The 23,917-nt window shown below is 33.1% G+C and overlaps 1 protein-coding gene and 1 long non-coding RNA gene across 8 annotated transcripts in view; one reads left to right on the top strand and one right to left on the bottom strand.

Moving 5' to 3' along the window:
* Window positions 1-17,180, bottom strand: part of LOC111757380 (uncharacterized) — a 153,161-nt gene extending 135,981 nt beyond the window's left edge. For all 3 annotated transcript variants that reach the window (XR_010046725.1, XR_002791743.2, XR_010046723.1), the window contains exon 1: window positions 17,074-17,180. This is a non-coding gene — a long non-coding RNA (uncharacterized LOC111757380). The remainder of the gene's footprint in view (window positions 1-17,073) is intronic.
* A 71-nt stretch (window positions 17,181-17,251) lies between these two features.
* The window catches only part of Mbip (MAP3K12 binding inhibitory protein 1), a 69,680-nt gene continuing 63,014 nt past the window's right edge, over window positions 17,252-23,917 (top strand). For 3 of the 5 annotated variants that reach the window (XR_010046719.1, XM_063246675.1, XM_005004525.4), the window contains exons 1-4: window positions 17,252-17,462; window positions 21,063-21,182; window positions 22,922-23,146; window positions 23,231-23,327. Coding sequence is in view for 4 of the 5 variants with exons in the window: in XM_063246675.1 (XP_063102745.1) it covers window positions 17,334-17,462; window positions 21,063-21,182; window positions 22,922-23,146; window positions 23,231-23,327 (571 nt within the window). In the remaining variant the exon portion in view is untranslated. Of the gene's footprint in view, window positions 17,463-18,909; window positions 18,947-21,062; window positions 21,183-22,921; window positions 23,147-23,230; window positions 23,328-23,917 lie in introns of all 5 variants that reach the window. The other 2 variants (XM_013154690.2, XM_003471893.5) reach the window with 2 other exon arrangements.

Here is a 23,917-nt window from a genome sequence, read left to right as displayed (position 1 = left end):
TTCTTTCATTATTCAAACAATTCATAGTTGTTGAAGAAAATTAAAATACAGGAAAAGATCATTCTAAACCAATCACAATTAATACTTAGGTAAACATCTTTCTGATCTTTTTCTATGCACTATTCATATATTTAACAGGATATGTAGCTAACTTTTCATCGTTTTTTTCTTTTGTGGTAAAGACTGAACCCAGGACCTTCACACTGAGCTATAACCCAGTCATTTTTAATTTTTTGTTTGTGTTTTTGTTTTGGGACATTGTGTCACTAAATTGCCCAGGCTATGCTTGAACTTACAGTCTTTCTTTGTCAGTTTTCTGTGCTTTAATTTTCACCTTTTATTTTTGACATTATAACAAATTCTTTCACTCTTTTGAGTCCTTAAATATCATTTGTATAACTATATAAGAAATTTCTAGTTTTAAACATGCATAAATTTTCTCAGAATCAACAACTGGGATCATGTCTTCTTAAAAACATGCATGTCTTATTCTGCATGTCAAAAGAAATAGCTAGCATAGTGAAAAGAAAACCTACAAACTGGGAAACAATCTTAGTGAACTGTTCCTCAGACAAAGGATTTCTGTCTAAAGCATATAAGGAATTAAAAAAATCAGACCTCCAAAATTTATTTATTTATTTATTGGTCTTTTTCCTTTTTATCAGTACCGGGGATCGAACTCATGACTGCCTGCTTGCAAGGCAGGCGCTTATGCCGCTGAGCTAAATCCCCAGCCCCAGACCCCCAAAATTTAAGGATCAATCGAAAAATGGGCATCTGAGATGAATACACAGTTCTCAGATGAAGAAATACAAATGGCAAATAAATACATAAAAAAGGTTCAGCATCATTACTCATTAGAGAAATGCAAATTAAAAGCACACTGAGATTCCATCTCACTCCAGAAAGAGTGGCCAGGATAAAAAAAACTACCAACAACAAATGCTGGAGAGGCTGTGGGGAAAAAGAAACTCTCCTGCACTGTTGGTGGGAGTGTAGACTGGTGCAACCATTGTGGAAGTCAGTCTGGAGATTTCTCAGAAAGCTGGGATTGGAGATCCCATTTGTTCCAGCTATTCCACTTCTAGGCATATCCCCAGAAGAACTGAAGACATCATACCACAGTGATATATATATGTGCACCCATGTTTATAGCAGTACAATTTGTAATAGCCAGATCTTGGAAACAACCTAAGTGTCCATCAACTGAGGAATGGATAAAAAACTTGTGGTATTTTAATGGAGTACTGCTCAGCTATAAAGAATGATCACATTGAGATATTTATAAATAAATGGATGCAGCTTGAGACCATACTTATAAGCAAAATAAATCAAACTCACATGTATAAATATTGAAGTTTCCCTAGTGTAAGAAATAGTAAGAATACAATATGTAATCTATTAACTAGTGATTTGTTTATTTTTTTTTGAAATTCTGTATTACTTGTACCCTTTTTCTGTTTTGTTTTTTTTTTTCTCTTTAAATAAAAGAAATGGTAAGAATACATAAAAGTAAGTGGTAATCATGATTCCCCATTATATTGCTTGAAGCCTTATAATGTTTTCATTCATTAATTGGAACGGTTTTATTCTGGGTTGATTTTATTGTCTGAGATGGTATGAACAGCTATTTTGAAGAAAACAAGACATTATAATAGCTAGTGATGATTTAATATCATCTTGTTTTGAAGTCCCACCAAGCTTTTGTTCTTCTGTCTCCATTGGTTTTATCATGTTGTATCTTATTGGATTTTATTATGTGTGATAGTATAAACATAATATTTTATAGATAAGGAAATAATATAGTAACCTTTGTTGGTTTTCTGTTAGTTGATTCTGAATACTCTATAATACTTTCATTCTCTTGAATGGTTTTACACTGTCTTTTTATGTTTGATACTATAGTATATGAAGGTATACTCAATTATTTCAAGGACAGAGACACTATGGTAGAATTGTTATGTCAGATTTTCTTGTGATGAAATACTATGTTGCTTAGACTGTTCTGTTCTGACCTATTTTGTTATGTCCTCTGTTATCTTAATCTTTTGTTAAATTAAAAAATGCATAAATAGATATTTTGGGTATCTTAATGCTAAAAAATTTCTTTGTCATTGCTGGAGATGAAACTCAGGGTCTTTAGCATGCTAGATAAGCAATCTTAACATTAAGCTACATCCTCAGCCCCTCAAAACTTTCTACATGGATTTCTGAATACTTTCTGAAATAAACTACAAGATTACATTTACCAAATATTTGAGTCAGCCATGGGATCAGAAGAAATTTGACTTTATACATACATCTTACTTCTTTTTAAAATAGTGCTTTTTCTACCCCCTTTAAAAACGGAAGAAACATTTTCTGTCTTTCTTAAATATCAAGAACAGAAGCCCTCAAATTAGAGTCAGCATTCTTCTCATTTCAGGAAAGAAAGACCTTTAGGAAGGAAATAAAACATCTATTTGCTATGTTGGGATACAAAGATATTTAAATAAAATCATGATTTTTTATCATTGTTTTTTCAAATTAATGCTATTTACTTAAATTTTTCTCCATATTTTTCCATTGTTTTTATGGCTTTTTTGACAATGCATCATCTATGACATAATAAAAATATAATAATCAAATTATAATAAATATTTTACATTTTTAAAATTAAAATTTCAAATAGTTATAACATTTTTTTAAAAAGAATTTTTTTAAAAAGAATCTGAGCATTAGAACTATCGCTGAAAATGACAACAAGAATGATAGCATCCAACTTTGCTGAGAACTTATTATGTGCTTGGCACATATATTTATATCCACTAACTCAACAAAAATAACTTTATAATTAAGAAAAGAGATAAAAACTGATTATCTTAACAACTAGAAGCAACGTGTAAACAACACAGGAAGCAGTTTAAGCTTTCCCCTTAAATTTGGAGTATTAAGAAAAACTTCTGGTAGAACAGCCAGGAGATACACCAAAGATTCTTTCTGACCTTGAGGAATATTGCAAAATCTGTACTTAAAAACAATTGGGAGAGGAAACAAGAATATCAACTACATTTTTGTTTGCTTGCTCTTTAAAGTAAGAGACAGCAAAAACAGAAAAGGTAAGGATTGGAATATAATGAATTATCAAAGAAAGGAAATAGTCAAGTAACAAGAGACCCAAAAAGTAGGCAAAATGTGTTAATCACTGTGTAAGTAATTTTTTTTACATTATCTAATTTCTTGTTCACAACAATTTTAGGTAGTATGTAGAACAACCCTCACAACACGGGAGAAATTGACTACCAAGTGCATCATGGGATATAACAGTTTGAGTTGAGAAAGAAAAAAGATTGATAGATAAAAGTGAGATAAACAAAACTATAATATCTGGATTTAAGACAATCAAGTGGAAAGATGAATGCCTTAAAAAGATGAATTAAGCAATCCCAAATAAATCTCCCTTTCATACTTAAATTATTTATGAAAATTCTTTGATCTTCCATACCTATTTATTGAGCAAATGTTTTAAAATCTAACATTGGGCTACTTACCATGGGAAACTAATAATAAAGATATAACTTTCTTATAAACCTACAGTCTCTTTAAAGAAATAATAATAATTTTTTTCTTTTGTACTGGGGATCAAACTCACAATCTCGAGCTTGCCAGGAAGGTGCTTATGCCACTGAGCTATATGCCTGACCCAAATTGACTGTGAGTGAACTGTTATACATACATGTCACTGAAGCCTTCAAACACTGCCATGAGGCAAGTGTCACTTCATCAACCAACAAATGGAGAACATTTTCATTTAAATAGGTAAACTTTCCAAAGACATGTAAATACTTGTATAAAATGCTTATATAAAATAAAAATATAAATAACAAGGTATTTCGTCAATGGGAAGACCTGTAAGAACAAGTGTTTTTGTCACTTACAGACCTTGAAGTACCTTTCAAAGGACTAAAAACTTTGGATGGTTGGAGAAAAGTAGGAGAACATTTGAGACTTGAGGACACAGTAAGAAAGCAAGCTTCAAAGACAGATAAAGGGTAACAGACCACAAAAAGCTCACTAAAGCTGGACTTTCAAAGATGTTCTGAGATAATATATGTATAAGAGGGGGCTTGATATAAAAAATGCTAGAAACTACGCTTGCATGGACTAAGCTGAGAAACTGTATTTATGCCATCCATAGTTTGTTAATGACATTACCAGTCTACAGAAGGTGATATATTTTAATCCTCTGAGACCAGAGTCATAGATTGGTTTAGCTGGTGTACCTGAAAATAAATATTTCACTTCATCACAAGATTTTTTTCAAGTTTTTTTAAAACAGATGTTCATGTCACAAAAAGTACATATAAAAATGTGAAGATTAAAATGTATTTAAATACATATTTAAATAATCTGCAGATTCAAATATGCAAAGGTGAATCAAAGACAACCTACACATTTAGAGAAAAATTAACCTATACTCTCTTAATTGAATTGCCAGTGAGAGCCTCAAAGCAAGTGCTCTGCTCAAACTGATGTGTAACATTAAGTTACAGGAATCGAGAAGGTCAGGGGTCTATAAAGTGTGCTGAGGTTCTAGGCCACATCTGAGAAAAAAGGGACAAGGAAATGCTCCCCGGAGAAGTAAGATATCTACAACATGCTACATTGTATCGTAGTAAGTAAGGTATGTGATAATGGAAATTGTCTTAATGTAACATTTACCCATTCTAAAGAAAATCTGGATAGAGATCTGAGGAATCAATACAAAGAGAAAAAGCAGACCTGAAACTGAGCTTGTCTCCTGGATATGTATACAGGAGTTACTTCTATAGTTGCATCTGGACAAAGTTAAAGTATTATGTTGGCAACTTTAGGTTCTCACATAAAGCTGTATCTCTCATATGCCTCCTGTATTCTTCTGTATTCTTCTGTGCTCTTAGCCAGTGGTGTAAAGAGAGAATGACAGGCCAGAGAGAACATCATGTTCACTACATGATAGCCAGACTTCTCCTTACAGTCATTTATAAGGACTGAGCAAAATATTATCATTTAAATTTAAATGATGTATTACAATAAAAGACACAGTGCCATTAATCTCCTTCAAAATAATCCTTGTTTTGAACATCTACCACACTATTACTCCCATTTTCTAAGACAGTTGGTGAATGTGATCAAATATACAAGGAATGCTACTGCTGAATGCCATCCAACAGAAAGGCAGGCTTGTAAAAATATTTTGTATTCTCATTAAACTTGTTCACCAGATCTGGTACCACGTGACTTCTAACTCTTCCTCAAGTCAAAATAACCATGAAAGGTAAATGTTTTACATCAATTCAGCACATCCAGGGAGCCAGGAGAAAGAACTAAGGACACTCATGAAGGAAAACTTCCAAAACTGCTTCAGAAAGTGCATTGATGGGATGTGTTCAAAGAAGGAAGTACTTTTATGGGGATTAATTAATCTGTCTTTTTTAGTAATACATTTTTTAAAATTTAAGTATTCGTTGTATTTTTTAACATACCTCATATTGCACAATATTGATATAGTAAAAGATACAATATACACATAGGGTAGGCCTTGGTAGATGTGCCCTGAAGGTCTGTGTGTTAAAGGATTGCTCCTCAGAGTGGCATTGTTGGGAGGAGGTAGCACTTTAAGCAGTGGGGCCCAGTTTTCAGGTTTTCAGAGGTTTTCAGGTCCCTGGAACTACTACTTCCCATGGGCATCTGGGACACTGACCCCTTTCTCTTCCCCTCCTTTTTGTCTCAGTCACAAAGTGAGTAGTTTTACGTTCCTACATGCTCCTGCCACAACATGCTACTTCATCACAAGCGCAAAGCAAGAGGGCCACCGATCATGGACTGAGACGTCTAACATTGTAAACCAAGGTAAATGTTTTCTTTTTATAAATTGATAATCTCAGGTGTTCATTACAGTAATGAAAAGATGGCTAAAATAATAGACTAAACACACGGTTATTCTCTCACATTTCTAAGTTCTAATTTCAGATAAAGTTTGATAGGAATAAATCTGTGATTTGTTCTTGTTGTTCCATAGTTAGGTTTATGGACTCCCTGATTTCCATACATAAATTCTTTTGGTAGTCTGTAGATTTCAGAATAAGAACTCCTAATATGATAGCTCTGGCTTTCCTTTGCCTCAAAGTCCTGTCTTGAATTCTCCATATCTTGTCAGCAGACAAGCAAGAGAGAATACAGAGAACCACATGAGAGGTTTCAGGGATATAACCTGGAAATGATGCACATCAATTCCATTGATCAAAACTCAGTAACATGCTCCCATCTAACTATAACAGAAGTCAAAATTAAAACATCAGTATTGGCAGAAATCCAAATATGTATGCTAATAAAATGCTACCATCTTACTACTATGAGATATACACTCAAATCCAGTGGGAGAAACCTGTGAGTTGTCACAATTCTTTGGGGTGAAAAAAACTTTTAATCAAGATATTTTCAGACATTATGGTAGCTACTGTTAATATCTGGTTGTCTTGTTATGAAGTGCTGTGTTGCTTACATTGTTCTGTTCTGATTTGCTTTGTTCTGTCCTCTAATGTTTTATTCTCTTTAAAATAAAAAAAAATTTAAAAAGGTATTTTCAAAGTCAGAGATTACTTCACAGTCAAAAAAGAAGTCAGTCAATGATACAAAAACAGAAATATATTAAACAAATAGCATCATTTTCTCCTGAATAAGGCTTTTAAATGAGTGTTTTTAATATCTTTAGAGGATAAAGAAGGAAATCAATAAGCAAGCAAAAGTATAAAGTGATGAAATAAGAAAAGTAGTTAAGAAAAATAATATGACATCATATGGAAAATAAAAGCTATATTTGAAATTTTAAAAACTCAGAAAATAGACAAATAGAAAATGACATTGGTACCTCAGTTCATGAATTCAATTCATTCCACAGTTCTGGAAAAGATGGCCAAGTTCTTGTTTGTGCAGGAAAGAGAGCCACAGTCATACTCAACACTTGATGCAAAGTTCACAAACAGAAACAAAATTGTGTCAAATGCTTCTATGTGCAAATCAAACTGTTCACAACAAAAAGTGTTCATGAACACAGTACTCCTATAAATACAGACAAAATGAAAGTTAATGGGCTGGAAGATGTATCTGAAGAAATATTCTGGTACCAAGATATAAAGTATAAAATAAGTGTTGAGACATTTAGGTTATATCAGGAGAAAAGAATAAAGAGAATGGTGGCATATTGAGAATAATTAACAATTTCCCAGAAATTAAAAACAAGACCCATGTGTTCATTGTTAAATTCTAAGCAAAATTAATTTTAAAAAGATACATATGAATGCAGAGAGTGATTAACTCATATAACAGAGGTTTTAGGACAAAGAAAATATTCTGATATTACAATAGTAGATACATATCATTACATAGTTGTCCAAACTCACAGAAATCACAATGCCAAGAAGGGGCTATAATGTTAACCATGAACTTCAGGTGATTATGTCATGTTAATGCAGTTCAGTCACTTTTTAACATATGTGTTTTTCTGGTGAGGGATGTTGATAAATAGAATAGGTTATGCATATGTGGAGGCAGAGGATTTATGGGAAATCTCATCATTTTTTGTAAAAAACCAAGTCTATACTAATTAAATTTTAAATCAAACAAACAAAAACATCCTTGACTCAAGGAGATGAAATTTTTTATCGTTAATTGTTTTTCAAACTTTTTCATTTGTATTTTAAGATTATACAAGTAGACATTGTTAAAGAAAATATAAAAGCACTCTTCTATAAAAATAAAACAAAATTTCAAGACAGATAAATGAAGAAGTAGGGAGAAGTTAAAATAATTACCCAAATTTGTATTCCATTGTTTCAAAAATGTTTTAAGATATATGATATTTGGTTTCATTTTTACTACTAGTTGCTTTTTTTATCATTGAACATAAGTTTTGTGCCTTGGTTCTTTGTAAGAGTGAGTCATTTTTGTCTATGACTTGTACAATAATACCTCAATTCACAAATCCTCTGTGTGCAAACAATTTGGTTCACAAGCAAAAGCATTCAGCAAAATTTGCTTGTTTTTCAAACTCCACATCTGATGACAAGTATGACCACAGTCATCTTCCCCACATAAATGCAACCATCTTCCCCAATATCATAAAACTAATTAAGTTTGTAAACTGAGATATTACTGAACTTTGAGTAACATTTTTGCCATTCTTTTAAGATCATGATACACAACATATTAACCACTGAGATGAAATACATTTTGGAGATGTACTACTTCCCAGTGACAGGCAACTGGATTTATGAAACTCTGTATCAAAACTCATGATGCAACTTGTGAAAACTAAGATAAATCCATCACACTCCCATGAGAAAATACAAGACTCTTATGAGGAATGAGAAAATGCTGCCATCAGATTTCTTGTCAGTAGCAATTGAGTTCTAGAAAAAAACAGAAAAATACCCTCAAAGTACTGAAGAAAAATTTAAAAACAGTGAATGCAGAAATCTTTGCGAAGTCAAACTCACTGAAGGGTGATTAAGAAGGGTGATGAGAATACAAATTGTCAGACATAAGAATACAGAAAGTTTAATATCCACGATCTTTAAGATGTTTAAGGAAGTGGATTTGCAATTATAGTTCTGGAACAAAAGGATATGAAAACCATCTTTTTCAGTTATGCTAATTCAGAGTGAAAGAATGAACTTTTTGGAACAACAGAAAATTAGAGGTAGAGGAATTATCAGGTGTTAGGGAATTGTCTGTGCTTTGATTAACACTCTCTCTTTGAAACTCTATGAAAATGTAGCACTAAGGGTTCCAGCAGGTTAGCAAGAAATTGGCTTTCTCAACTCTGGAAGGATATTAACCTATGAAAAGTGTCACAATCAGTTCATGCACTATAAAGTAATAAAAAGGCCTAACAAAAGATGTGTTATGTGTATGTACAACTCCCCACAATGAATCTGATAATTATGTATTGCAAACAGGGATTAATAAAAACCAAACAAAAAAGTAATGATAGACTTTCATTTTCACACAAGAATGAGATAACAGGGTCCAGATTTATCCTCCAACTTAAACTAGAAAGAAACAAGAAAAACAAAAAGAAAGGATTTGCAGTATCTTAATCTGTTTGCTATTGCTATTTTTTTAAAAAAACCAAAGTGAAGTACTTATAATGAGGTTTATTTAGCTCATAGCTCTGCATGTTCAAGAGCATGACATGAGCATTTTTTCAGCTCTGGTAAGGGTGTCGTCACAATAGTGAACATGTACATGAGAGTGGCAGCAGCCCAGGCAGAAAACCTTGTACAATGAGACAGGAAGCAAGAGATGGGAAGATGTCAGGCTTACTATAACCACCTCCATTCATGGGAAGTAATCCACTTCCACTAGATCTGCCTCTCCCCCGCCCCAAGAAGAATTAATTAATCTATTTATGAAAGTAGAACCATCATGATCCAATTACTTTCCTAGAGTTACACTTATAAGTTTCCTCCACCTTAATACCTCCTCATGGAGACAAAACTTCTTTGCTGGCAGGGGGACAAGCCATATTTAAATTATAGCAAACAGGAAGCCAGGACTGTGACTCTTAGAAAAAGAAAACAACTATGCTGACTCCTATAATTGCATGAATTTACTATGTACAAGCAAATTTCCAAGCTTCAGATCATGGAAGTGAAATGTAAATAAAATCTGGTCATGTCACTGAGTTAAGGTAGCAGTAATCAGGATTTGAGCAGGCAATAGAACCAGAGAAAAGGGAGCTCTACAAAGAGAGCTCTGGATACTACCAGAGGGATTCTCTTGAGTCTTTGGGCAGTGAGAAGAAAGTACCCTAATGCTGAAAAGTAATAGAAAGAACTAATACACATGTGGATTTGTGCTACCACTAATAAGGAAAAGTCTCTTACTAATGAGGCATAGATTTAGTATATTCTGCTAAGGATTACCTTAACTCTGGGGCTAAATTAATCTTGAGCTAAGGTTGTTCTTGGCATGTCATAACAAAAGTTTACAGCAATTCTGAAAGCATCCAATGAATTATATGTAACTTACTTGAATATCAGAATAAAATGCTATTTAAATAAATATATCAAAACTTAGAAATCAACAATGCAAAACATTAATCAACCCCAAATCAGAAAAATATAAGAAAAATCATCCAACAGAAACAGAAATAAGAAATGATGTATTTAAAATAAGTATTTTATATATATTCAAGAAAATATGAAGAATAGTGAACATAACAAAGAGAACAATGAAACAGATAAATAAAATTCAAATGCAGTTTCTAGAGAAGCACAGTATTAGAGATAAAAAGTACACTGGGCAGGATTTAGAGCAGCTTAAATACTTCAATAGAAAGTATCCGTGAACTTGACCACAGAGCAATTGATGCTATCCAAAATGAAGCACAAATAGAAAAATCAATAGATATCAAAGGCAATATCAAGTAGTCTAAAAATACATGTTGTTGGAGTTTAAAAAGCAAAAGAGAAAGCAGGTGAAAAAAGTTATTTGAAGAAATAAAATTTTAAATTTCCAAAACTGATTAGAATTATATCCAGGAAATTCAATGATCCTCAAGAATAAAAAGAATCATGAATCTCTTTGTGTTGTTAAATAGGATATAGAAGGCTGGTTAACTTATCCAAATAGATTAATTTCCTAGAATTTTGAATGAAGCCTACTTGGTTATTATGTAGACTTTTTTTTCTTGTATTTTGCATTCTCTTTGTCAGGATCCTGTTGAGAATCTTTGCATCTACATTCATTAAAAAGTTTGGCCTGTAGTTTTCTTTTTTAGTGAGTTGTCAGGTTTTGGAATCAAGGTAATCCAAGCTTCCAGGACTGAGTTTGGCAATACTCGTTTCCTTTCAATTTCATTAAAGAGTTTGAGGGGTATTGGCATTAGAGGTACACTAAAGTACTTATCCTCCTTTCCTATTCGTATGCTTTTTGTTTCTCTTGCATAATTGCTCTTCTAAAACATCTAGTACTGTACTAAATAACGGTGGTAGGACTGACACTCTCGTCTTCCACATCTTAGAAGAAATAGTTTTATTTTTTCCCCAGTCCATATGATAATGGCTTATGGGTTTGTCATATATAGCCTTTATTTTCGCTGGGGAACAATCCTCCTTCCATATCTAATTTGTTCAGAGTTTTCGTCTTGAAGGATGTTGAATTTTGTCAAAAGTTTTTTGTGCATCTATTTGAAATGATCATCTGAGGTTTATCTTTCATTGATTGCATGATGTATTACAATTATCAAATTGCATATACATATGTAATAAATCCTTTTTTCTTTTACAAATCTTTATTTCTCCTTCAATTTTGAAATGGAAATGGGGAATCTAATTTCCCTTTTGACTGTAAGCTAGATATAGTGATTTGTTTTTAAAAAAATACAATCAAAGGAAGCAGCAGATACACTACCAACAGTGGAGCCAGCCAGGAGAGAATCAGGAAATGGTGCCCTGCCCAGGGATCAGCCAGCACGTGAGCAGGGAGAGAAGACTCTCCCCATCCCAAACAACTGGCTGATTCTGAAGACTGAATAAGAATGAATATAGACGGAAATGATAGCAACCAAAGTAAAGAACTGCTTGTAGTGTTTGATTGACTTTGCAGACCTAAAACTGGTATTCTGAGCATCTACTTAAAGGATCACAATATGCAATAAGGTAACTATTGTGGATTTTCTACTGTCTTGTTTTTGCCAATATCATTCTCATTTTGTTTTGTTTCATTTTTGTTTTATTCTCTTTAAAATAAACAAGGTAAATAAATAAATACAACCAGATGGAAATAACCATAGTTACTTGAGAGAATGAGTCCTAAAAGTATTATAGCTTATGTCTTTCTGGGTTTTTCCAGAGTGAATGAAAGAATCACCAAGCAAATCCATTCCTTAATTTCCAACCCACAAAAGCTGTGACATAAGAAATGTTAGTTGGTGAAGAATGGGAGTGAATGCCTACAATCCCAAACTGGAAGTCTGAGTAAGGAAGGTCACAAGTTCAAGCCCGCAATGGACAACACAGCAACTTAGGCAAGACCCTGCTTCAAAGAAAATAAAAAGGTCTGGGACCCTTATTTCAAAAAAAAATTTTAAAGGAGGTTAGGGATGTAGTTCAGTGTGAAGGTCCTATTTTCAACCTTCAGTATCACAAAAATAAAATCAATGAATAAATGCTAGGGATGTAGCTCAATATCAAGGCCCTGGATTCAATCCCAAAACTATAAAAAGTGAGAGGAAAAATAGGAGGCAGGGAGAAAAGGAGGTTTTGTTGTTTAAAATCGTTCAATTTGGGAATAACTTTTCACATAATAGTTTATAACTAATATTAAAGTTCTCCAACCTTTTTGGATCTGCAGTTTAATGTACTTCATTAGTTTTGGAAATTCATCATCTCTTGAAATATTTCCTTACCCCATTTTTCTTTTAGAATTCAATTCCATTTAGTTGTTTCTTAAGGATAGGGTTGCTAAAAAATATGCTGTTAGGTGATTTTATGATTGTGTACACATTATAGAATGTATTTATTCAATACTACACACTTAAACTATATTGGCTGGCCTATTGCTCCTAGGCTACAAGCCTGTCCAATGTACTACTGATCACAATAAATATTCATAACACAGGATTATTCATATATCACATTAATTTTACACTCACTATAACCAAATGCTTGTGATAATTGTAAAGATAAAAGGCTTATTTTGGCTCATAGTTTTGACATTCTTGTCCATGATCAACCCCATAGCTTTTGAGCATGTAGTAAAGTAACAAATTATTGTAGTTATACCACCTTTTAAAAATTTTTATTTATTTATTTTTATTTTTTGGTACTGGTGATCAAATTCACGACCTTGCACTTTTCAGGCAGGTGTTTATGCCACTGAGCTAAATCCCTGGCCCTTTATTTTTTATTTTAAAGAGAAGAAAAATAGAAATAAGAGTTTCACATCAAATTAATAATGAGACTAACAATAATATATCATGTATTGACTGCTACCTTCATAGTACTAAAAGTACATGATATATGCATGATATATCATCCAAATAATACTAGCCCAAATCTTTTCAATGAACTAAGAGAAACTCATGTATAACAATCTTAACTATATTGTGTATATATATATTTTTCCCTTTTGCTCTTCTTTCCTTTCTTCTTCTCCCCAACAATTTCTCTTTTCTATTGAACAGTTTCTTCTCATTTCACAATGTCTATTGTACATTTTTGGATCTTACTCATTTAGTTTCTCGCACTAGTGAGACAATATGATGTTTACACATATTAGTCTGAATTATTTCATTGATATGTATGGTCTCAAATTGAATCCATTTACTTAATAAAAGTCTCAAGTTTATCTTCAGGACTTCATTATATTTTTAAAAAACCATCTTTTCTATCCATTCCTCAGGTAATGGGCATTTGTTTCCAAGATTTAGCTATTACAAATTGTGCTGCTATAAACATGGAGTACATATATCGCTGTGATGTTTTTATTTCTGGGGAGATACCCAGAAGGGGAATAGCTCCTCTAAAGGAGGTCCACAGGAATATCCACACTGACTTCCACAGAGTCTATACTCCCACCAACAATGGAGAAGGGTTCCTTTTTCCCCACATCCCCACCAGCATTTGTTATTGGTTGATTTCTTGATGGCAGACATTCTTTTCGGAGTGAGCTTGAATCTCTGTGTTTCTTTAATTTGCATCTCTCAAATAACAAGTGATCCTGAATGTTTTTTCATGTATTCCCATTTATTTGCCACTTGTATTTCTTCATCTGAGAAGTGTGTATTCATCTCAAATGGCCATTTTTGGACTGGATCTTTGAATTTGAGGGGCCTGACTTTTTAAAATTCTTTATATGTTTTGCATATAAGTTCTTTAAGGGACAACTGACTATAATTTTTCCCACTCTATAGGTTGTCTTTTCAGTCTTTTGATTTCTTTTGCTGTACAAAAGCTTTTTAACAGGTGAGGTCTCATTTGTCGATTCTTTGTTGTATGTCTCATGAGGTCTGGGTTTTGTTCACAAAGTCTCTGCCTATACCTTCAAGATTAAGACCTATTTTCTCTTGTAGAAGTTTCAGTGTTTCTGTATTAGATCTTTGATCCATCTGGACTTTAGTGCATGGTGATAGGCTTGAGTCTAGTTTTAGTCTTCAGCATGTGGAAAGCCAGCTTTTCCAGTACCAGTTATTAAAGAGGCTTTCTTTCTTCCAGTGAACAAATTTGGTGTCTTTGTCAAAGATAAGGTGACTGAGTGTGTATCACCTTATTTAGTAATATAACTTTTTAACCAAGAGCATCCTATAGGACTAGTATTTAGCAGAACAAACTTCAAGAAAAGTTTGCTTAGCCACTTTTTACTATTGTCTTGTTTATCTTTGTGTCTCCAATGCCAACCAGCACTTGGCATTTTTTAGGTATAATTAACTTCTATATGTATCATTCACAAGAATGGTATTAGAGGCTAGAAATATTTATACATTTGAAAAATTGAGCACTTTGGATCTGTTACCCCAAAGACAGTAATAGACATGATTTGGTATTTTAAGGAATACAAGGAACAACTTCCTAGATGACTTCCTAAATGGAATGTGAAGATGAAAAGAAGTTTTTGCAAGCAGGTAACAGGCAAAGAATATTTAAAAAAAAAAAAACCATGGAGAAAAAAATACAATTATGAAGAGATTAAAAACAGCCTCAGGAGCAAAAGGTTTGTCTAAAAAAAAGTGAGTTTGGAAATTTAGGCAAAGGCCAGATAAAGGGAAAAGTCTTAATGTCATTGTTAAGGAATTTTGGACTTACGCCACAGGTGATGAAAAGCTAGAGATGAAAATCTTCCCCATACCTCTTTTCTGCATTAAAATATATTTGTGTTATATTCAATACATATTGTCAAAATTTTGTATTATCATGTCATACAAAATACCTCAGGCATTTTGCTGAGCAGTGGATTATTTATGTTGTCCCTTTAAAGCTCAACATAAAGTATATTTTTGTTGATAAGGGACGTAGATTAGACTTCATTTATAGTTTCTATTTTCTGAAGTGATTTTTGGCATAAACTTGCAATATGGTATTTTCTAACTCTGTTGCTAATGCCAACAGTAACACCATTTCTGCTAGGCAGACTTTTCAGCAACCCAGTTCATAAACTATAATTAGTTTTCTATAAAAAGAAAATTATTTTATTTCTAAATTTCAGCCTTTATTATATTTTTGCTATATATATATATATGTGTGTGTGTGTGTGTATATATATATATATAAATTCCTATTTGGGATTTGCCCAAAAGAATCCACATCTTTCCAGCCTATACATTCTTTTATTTAAAACAGGGTTTTCTATTATAAACTGATGTGGTGATGTAATTTGTAATCCCACCTACTGAAGAGGATGAGATCAGAGGATTGCAAATCCAAGCCCAGCCTCAGCAGCTTATCAAGGCCCTGTCTCAAAATAAAAAAATAAAAAGGGCTCAGGATGTAGCCCTGGATCCAATCCCCAGTACCACCAAAAAGGAAGGAAGGAAAGATGGTCACTAGAAATAAGAAATAATACATGAAAGTTAAAAACTTTTTTCAGTTTCATCTAAGTAAGCAATACTATGATACAAACACATATCTGAATATTGAATTAAAGATCACAGAATATATATATGTATTATTATATCAGTTAATTGTTAGGGTTAAGGGATCAAGTAAAACATGTAATTTCAAAATCAGTGGTGGCAAAGAAATGAATGAGCAGCACTTTTGTAATTTACTGTACTTACAAATAGTAAATATGGTATCTTTTAATGTAAAAAGCACATTCTCAAACGTATTACATACTAGTGTCCTGTATATCTGAAAAAATTCTCACATCTTGATGAAAAATGATCTGGAACTAGTAACTAATTTAGTACAGAAACAAAACTTTTAGCTAACACATCACAATTGTCCTCCAATAATAAGAGAACCAGATGCAAAGAATATATACTATGCAAAGAATTGTGAATTTTCATTAACTATGAGGATAAGTAGTTTTAATGGTTGAGGGTTGCTCAATTTGGAACTCGCTATTGTGAAGTATTCTTATTTCTGGGCTGTACTTGCAGCTATGTACTCAAATCTTGGTGTGAACAAGGGAAGAGACAAGATTTCTCAAGATCCAGTCAAGCCGGATGATCTCTATGCCTTTGGAAATGAAAAGCTAATTAAGAGCCTCCCTAGGGACAGGTCAAAGGTTTGTTTTGGTTTTTTGTTTTTTTAAATCTAATCCTTATTGCCCTTATTACAGTTCCTTGCTGCTTTATTGCTGCCTTTCACTCAGCCTGCTTAAAATCTATACTTGGTGCAAGTTTCCGCCTTTGCTTTCTCTACTGTAAACGGATTCTCAAGTTATTACAATGAAGTTTTAAATCCCTTGTACCTGACCTCTAAATTTCTGAAAGTGACCAACACTAAAATTTTTTCTTACATTTTTTTTCAGTTACCTGTTTTAGTGCTTAAGAATCTGACTAAAATCTTACAAAGGACTTTAAATATAGTAAAGGTATTTGGTAAATAATAGCCAGTTTTGTTTTATGTTCTTTTAATTTCAAAGATTGTAATATGAAATTACTTGGTTTAAATTCCTGTTGGATTCATACTGACATTATTTCACTTTGAACCAGTTTTAACCTTTGAAACTACCTAAACTATTTTGCAGGCTGCGTAATGCCATTAATCTCATTTCATTGATAGTATAATGAGACATAACAAAGCACCTTTATATTTTTTACATCCTCCTCTCCTCGCATGAAAAATGAACACTGAATGTGTGTCAAACAACATTGTAAGGATGAAAATGTTCTATCCAATTATGACAATTCTGTGTGAAAGAGTTTTCTAATATTTAGGATGGTGTGGGCACCCCTCCAATCTTGCCCAGCAAGCCGCCACGTTAAAATTTCGACTTTTAATTGAGGGTTCGAACTGTAAAATTTAACTATAAGTTTTCTCTACGAACACTCACAACTAACATCTAGAAGTCAAGAAAGGTTTAATAATGTTTGCTAATTCTTACCACACCAGTATCTTAATCTACAGTCTCAATACAGCATATAGTCTTCCGCTAGTCAAGAAACACCCGCTTCCTCCGCGCCACGATATCGCTGCACCTGGTTGGGGCTCGTGCTTGTCAGTCATATAACAGAGGGTGGGATTTTAAAGCCTTGCTCTAAAGAAGACGCTGGATGGTTACGTCATCCCGAAGCGACAAAAGCGTGGTGGGGGTGCGGTTGTAATTGTTCCTTGGTAGTGTTAGGGGCCTCTAGCGAAGGTGTCATGGCTGCTGCCACGGATCTGAGTTGCCCAAACAGCAATGACAGGAGCCTAGAGCAAAGCTGCAGCCCCAACGTCTCCCGAGAGGTACTGTGTGAAATCTTTCGCTCCCTGCACACCTTGGCTGGACAGGTGAGTGGGCTTTTGGGCGCAGGAGACCCATCCAGCCTCTCCACCGTTTATTGCTCCAGTGGAGGGGGAGCAACCGTGCCCTGCCAGTGCCCTGCCAGTGCCCTGCCAGTGTGTGCGACTAGGCCACTGCGTAGCTGAGGCCGGGGGAGAAGCCCAGGCCTAGTGGCTTCAGATCTAAGTGAGGAGGATGGTTGTACTGCTTTAGTTCGCTACGAGTTGCCGACTAGATTACCTTGCAGCTCTCATCGCTAGAAGAGAGTGGGACACCCTAAGAGAAAACTGACTCCGAGAGGAGCACACTTGTAGAGAATGAATGCACAGAAGTTTCTGTTGAGGAATTCGGGGGCTCCCTGGTGTCAGGGTCTTTTTTTCCTCCAGCATATATTTTATAGAATTGGTTGGTCAATATGGCCTAAGGTTTTTGGAAAAGTGCCCTCTTTTCCTTTTTGGGGTGATTTGCTCATATGAGTCACTTGGTTTTGTTTATTCTTGTTTTCTTCGTGTCCGTTGTATCTGTTATCCTTTGAAACGGGAAGAAAAGTAAAAGGAATTAATCTAAAAGTTAATTTGTAGTGTAAAATTGCATGAGTTACCCAGGCCGATTCAGATTGCTTAAGAACTGACGTTTACTAGCTAGTTTAACTAGCTGATAAATCGCTTTTGCAGAAATGTGAAACTGGTTTTTTTTGAACTGTGCTCTACGCTCTTTTAGATGAAAACAGTATTTCATTTCATGATACAACAAAGGAGTTGTTAAATGAGAAACAAAAATTTTCCCTGCTTTAAAAAATACTTTTTTATCTTACACGAACTATTTCTTAGTTTGTTCTGAAGCCAGTACTACTGCATTTAATGGACATTGCAGGCATTTATGTCAAAGATAGTTTCTGTGAAAATAGAACATATGGTTCATTATTAACAATTATTAAAAGCCTCAAGTGAATGGAAAATCAGTCTTTTTTATAGTTATTTTGGGTTTTGTTTTTTGTTATTGTTGTTTTCGTAAGAAGCAATTATTAACAGAATATCCTAAAAGACAACTTTCAAACTCAGTTATTTGCCAAAGTCTTACAAAAAAAAATTTTTTTTATTATTTGGGAGCTTTTGATCCCTATTAATTTTTCAGTCGTAAAAATCTCAGACCTTTAAATCGTTTGAAAGTTAAAGAATTTTTTTATGGTATGAACAATTGTAACTTTTAAGCTTACTCATATTCTAATGTCAGTATAGAAAATAATTATGCTCACCTCTTATTTGCAGAAGTTTTAAAAACTAAATTGGGAAATGATTATGATTTAAATGTCCCTTAAATATTTTACATACTAAGTTTAACTCACTTAAAAATTTTTAAACATTCTGGTATTTTAAAGGTCCAATATAGAAGTGATTGAGTTTTACATATGTCAACTGTCAAAAATGTTTAGAGTAAATATCCTTGATTTTACAGTGGCACAATGAAGGCGCCATCTATAGAAGTATTAAAAGTAAGATTGTTTCCTCAAGTAAATACTAATCATTTGGGTAATACTCTGTACTTTGGAGATGCATTGAAATGAAAGTCAGAATATATAATTACAAAATTGACCCCACAAAGTCAGTATTTCCTTTTGCAGTACATATAAAGCATTTTTAAAATGCATGTTATACAGTAATTTGCCTATGTTCATCCTAAAGTATCATTATGTTTTTCCTTCAATATTATCTCCTTAACAGGAAGATACAATGCATGATTGCCTCAATAGAGGTATAAAATTGACTGATTAAAAAGTATTTTCTACTTCAAATTGCAAAGTTTACTAATTTAACCTTTTCTAATTGCTTCTGAATGGCTCATTTTACACAGCTAACTTAGTGTTAACGTGGATTTTATATTAACTTTCTACTAAAAATGAATAATTAATAGCATACTAATAGAGAATTTTGAGTGAATGGTTTACTATTCGAAGATCGATAGGTTAAAAATGCAAAGAATACATATGACTGATAGGCAATTTGTTGACTATAAATAGTTGGATATATTGGATTCATTTTAAAATTAATTTATAACACTTTTATGTGTTTTTCCTAAAAGACCAAGAATCTTGTAATTATACTTAAATGCTGACTTAAGTCTGCTGAATTGAAATAAGAATGTGATCTAAACATTAAAGTTTATTTTCTGTGGGCTATTTCCTCTAGGAAAATATGGTAGTTTTCATTGCTGAAGGTTTACTTGCTTTTCCGCAGGCTACATTCCTAAATTCGCCATAATCAGTTTTAGAGTTCTTAGTGTACTGTAGAAGTATAGTACTGGGTTATTTTTATACATAATATATGTTGTAGGCATTAAAGTAATATCAGTTGCATTAAATGCATTAATCTTAATGTAAAATCATAACAGCCAACCTAAAATTTCATATGCTTTACATTTGTCTGACTCGGACTTTAAATGCGTCTGGTTTCATGTTCGAAGGACAGTAAATTTCTGTCATGTAGTGTTTATTCAGTATGTTGCCTGTTACAGAGATCACTTTCTTTGTACAGTGATTCATGTTTTTGTTTTATTGTAATTGCAACTCATGAGATTTGTATTTGAACTTATACAACATGTGTCTTTTTTAGAATATGTGACTCATTTTCAGCAAATTATTCTGAAAAATAAAATATAATTAACTTCATTCTATTTTGGAATATTATTTTCCTATTGTGCTATAGCTACATCTCTAGAGATGTTTATGGGGGTTCACTTTTATTCAGTTACTGCAGATAGTGGCTCTCTAGAATTTTCACTGATGTTAATACTAGTTTTATATCAGATTCTTAGTTTTTTGGATATGATTTTGTTCTGATTTATCACCAACTGATAAGAAATACACATGTAATGAAACCTCATATCTTACTAGAATATACTATTTAGCAAAAATACCAGACAGTCCACTGTCTTCCAAATTGTTTCACTAGAATGGAGGAGGGTTTTTTTTTTTTTTCAGTTTCAGACTTCCATAACTGAATAACAGTTTAATTTTTATTTGTAGATAAACATTTTGCCTCTTATCCCTAGATTTTACATGAATGAATAACTTGGATATTTAAATTATTTTTTAAAATGGTTGAGTTGAAAATAATAAAAACATTATTAAGAAAACGTCAGAATGATGACGTGTCATGATATATTTCACATATGTATTTGTATACATATTTAACAGAAATGTGCATATTAGAACCTTCATAAAATAGTTGAACCTTCTCTGTTTAATGTCTGAGCTGGAAGTGGTAGGATTCTGAGTAAGGCAAGCATGTTTGGATCTTATCCAAAGGTATTTAGATGCTGAAGTGCCCCCTTTTTTTTTAATCTTTCATAGATAGTTTCACCTCTAAGATGGTCCCATTACACAGACCTAAGAATCCATTAAATTTAAAATGTCATTTTGTGTTTTATGAAATGCTGCATCTTCATGGCCTTTTAAAATGTAACGAGGCAGAGCATTTTAATGTATCATTAAAAACTTGATAACTTTGATAAGCATGTGTTACTTCATAGAAATCTTATTTTTGTGACAATCCCAGATATACAGCTTAATCGTGTAATTTTTGTGATGTTGCTGGTTTGCCCCTTTGAAGCTTAACCTCAAAGATGATGTGGTGAAAATTACAATCGATTGGGACAAGCTCCAGAGCCTCTCGGCATTCCAGCCTGCACTGCTCTTTAGAGCACTTGAGCAACACATTTTATATTTACAGGTAAATTTCTTGTTAGAAATTTAACTTGATATCACAGATAGAAATTAATTGTGGTTAAGTAGTTGCGTGTATATTTGTCGGTTCTATCTTAATACTATATTAACAGTGTTATCAACAGAAGATTACTTACATCCAGATTGGATCTAAATCTGTTAATTTCAGTAGTGATGAGGAGAGTTACAGGAATATAGCCCAATAAGCCGATGTGGGTATGAGACTGAATGAGTACAGTTCTATTCAATTCTAGACTTGCACCGAAAATTCAATACAGTTCCATCTATGGTGGGTTATAATTAAGCAATAAGACACGGCAGGTGTGTGTCATGCTATGATAATGATTCCATGCCTTGGGTGAGTTTGGAGGCTCATGGAGTGCTTTCAGTGGTTCAAGAAGTGGCATTATCCCAGCATGACACATCCTGGAGTGTCTATTGCAATTAAACAGTTTCAGCATAGTTTTTAAAAAGAAAGTAATTTCTGTGACATTAATGTCTTATCTTAGTAAGTAGCCAGTCACTATTTTACCTTTTCTTAGCAGTTTGAAATAATTCAGCCTTGGTATTAGAAGTCAATATTGAATTATTTATACTAGTATTGTTATTTTTTTAATATTTCAGTTCAATAACTGATCAATATTATGGCCTGACTGGGTTCTAATTGAACGTTTCTGCAATTATAATTGATGTATGTTTCAGTTTAATCAACATGTAAAATATGACGTCAAAAAAATAAGTAAAACTGTTTAGATTGGTCACTTTACAGTGAATTAAAGTGTTAACATTTCAAAAGAGTAGTATTTGATATATCAAACAGTGAAAGCAAAATTGTGGCTATGAAAAAAGTAATTAGAATATTGGTTTAAGTGTTGGTGTGTTTTGACTACTGGAGTAGGCATTAATTTTCAGCCCTCTATTCAGTGGGAAAATTTTGTGGGAAAACTTAACTCTGTGATTCATGTTAAAAGTACTAGTTAACCCTGTTTTTAAAGGGCAGGGAAATGAGTTGTAGAACTCAAATGAAACCTAATTGTGGCAGAGGAACACAGTGGGAGAAATAAGTAATATAATTTATATTATACAACAAGGCTTTCTCCCCTCTAGTTTAGTGGTAGACCTCTGTTTTCAGATATAAATCTTTAGTTTTTTCTTGTTCATTTTCTTAGTAAAATTTAATTTCATGACCCAGAAAGATAGCTTGCCATGTCAGAAAAAGCCTGAGTGTTCACTCAGCGTAACGCCTATACATGTCATGTCCTGCTTGATCATTCATTTTGGTCAACTGCAGTTTCAAGTGAAGAGTCTCCAGTGCTACAGTGATAACTGGGGCTTTGCTTAGGGAAGGCTGGCTGTCCTGTGAAAGAGGGAAAATGCTAAGCCTCAGTATTCAGAGGAGGCATCTAAATGACATGTCAATTAAGTGACATTGGTACCACAGGCTTAAGGTTTTGATTTGGCACAAAATAAAAGATGAGTGACTGATTGATTTCCTCAAAGAAAATTTTAAATTTCTTTTGGTTTTCTTTCTTTTTCTTTTTAAAAAACAAATTCATACTAAAGGTTAATGGTCAGAGTAGTGGAAAACTGTATGTGACCAAACTTATGTATCCTTTTGTGTCAACTTTTTATTTTTAGTAATTGATATTACATATTTCATTGTTTAGAAATTTATAAAAATATATTAAATGTATAACTAATTTTGTTTCGTTTGAACCCCAGCTGATAGAATTGTGTTCTTCTCAGCCTTTTTTAGCGAAACTTCAGCCTGTCATTAAAGAGGAAAATTCAGCTGCTATTGAAGAGATAGGAAAAATAGAAGCAGGGAGCAAGAATGAACTAAATGCCGTATTTCCCACTAGTGACTGGCAAGAGGAAGAAAAGCACAAAGATTGTGATTTAGGAGATGTGAAAAAGACACAAATCCATTTTGATCCAGAAGTAGTTCAAATAAAGGCTGGAAAAGCAGAAGTAAGAAATTCTGGGGGTCAAGCGGGAGACATTACTTTTAAAAGTCTTACTGTGTTTACATTGTTAAAATATACTTGTTTATAGATTGACAGAAGAATATCCGCATTTATTGAAAGAAAGCAAGCTGAAATCAATGAAAACAACGTCAGGGAATTTTGCAATGTTATTGATTGTAATCAAGGTAAACCACCTAGAAGTTAAGTTTCATAGGATTTTAAGCAAAATTTAATAGTTGTACTTTTTCTCTTTAAAACAAAACTGTAAAAACAATTCATTTTACAGCTTTTTAGTAACTGAGGCAGTAGAGTGTCCTATTTACTATTAGATTGTATTACAAAACATCGTATTACAAAAAATTTGGTTACATTAAAAATCAAATGGCATTATTAAAAGACTAATGTTTAACACAGGTTTAGAAAGATTATTTTAAAGTTCCTCTAGGAAATAAAAATGAAGTGTGTTGGGTGGCAGGATTGTTCAGCCTTGCCATTATGAAGGAACTAAGCAATATACATTTCAAGCTTGTAAATACACTGGTGAAATTATGTTAAGACAAAGTGAACTTGGTAAAGTTAATAGTATTCCTCAAGAGGGAGCAGTTTTCTCATTACTCCTGACTTGTGTGAAATGTTTTATGTCACTATACAGCCAGTTTATCATGAAGACCATGGTGCCTTGTGCTCTTTGCCTTTCTCTCTTAGTGCATACATTTGCTATTTTTCCCTGTTCTCTTGATGCTATAGTACATTTACAGATCTGCAGGTATGCTGC

This window comes from Cavia porcellus, unplaced genomic scaffold, assembly GCF_034190915.1.
Source record: "Cavia porcellus strain 051 isolate PalLab524CR breed Dunkin Hartley unplaced genomic scaffold, mCavPor4.1 scaffold_1, whole genome shotgun sequence".
NCBI lineage: Eukaryota > Metazoa > Chordata > Mammalia > Rodentia > Caviidae > Cavia > Cavia porcellus.
The sequence above is the reverse complement of the archived record's forward strand: the minus strand, read 5'-3'. Positions and strand labels throughout refer to the sequence as shown.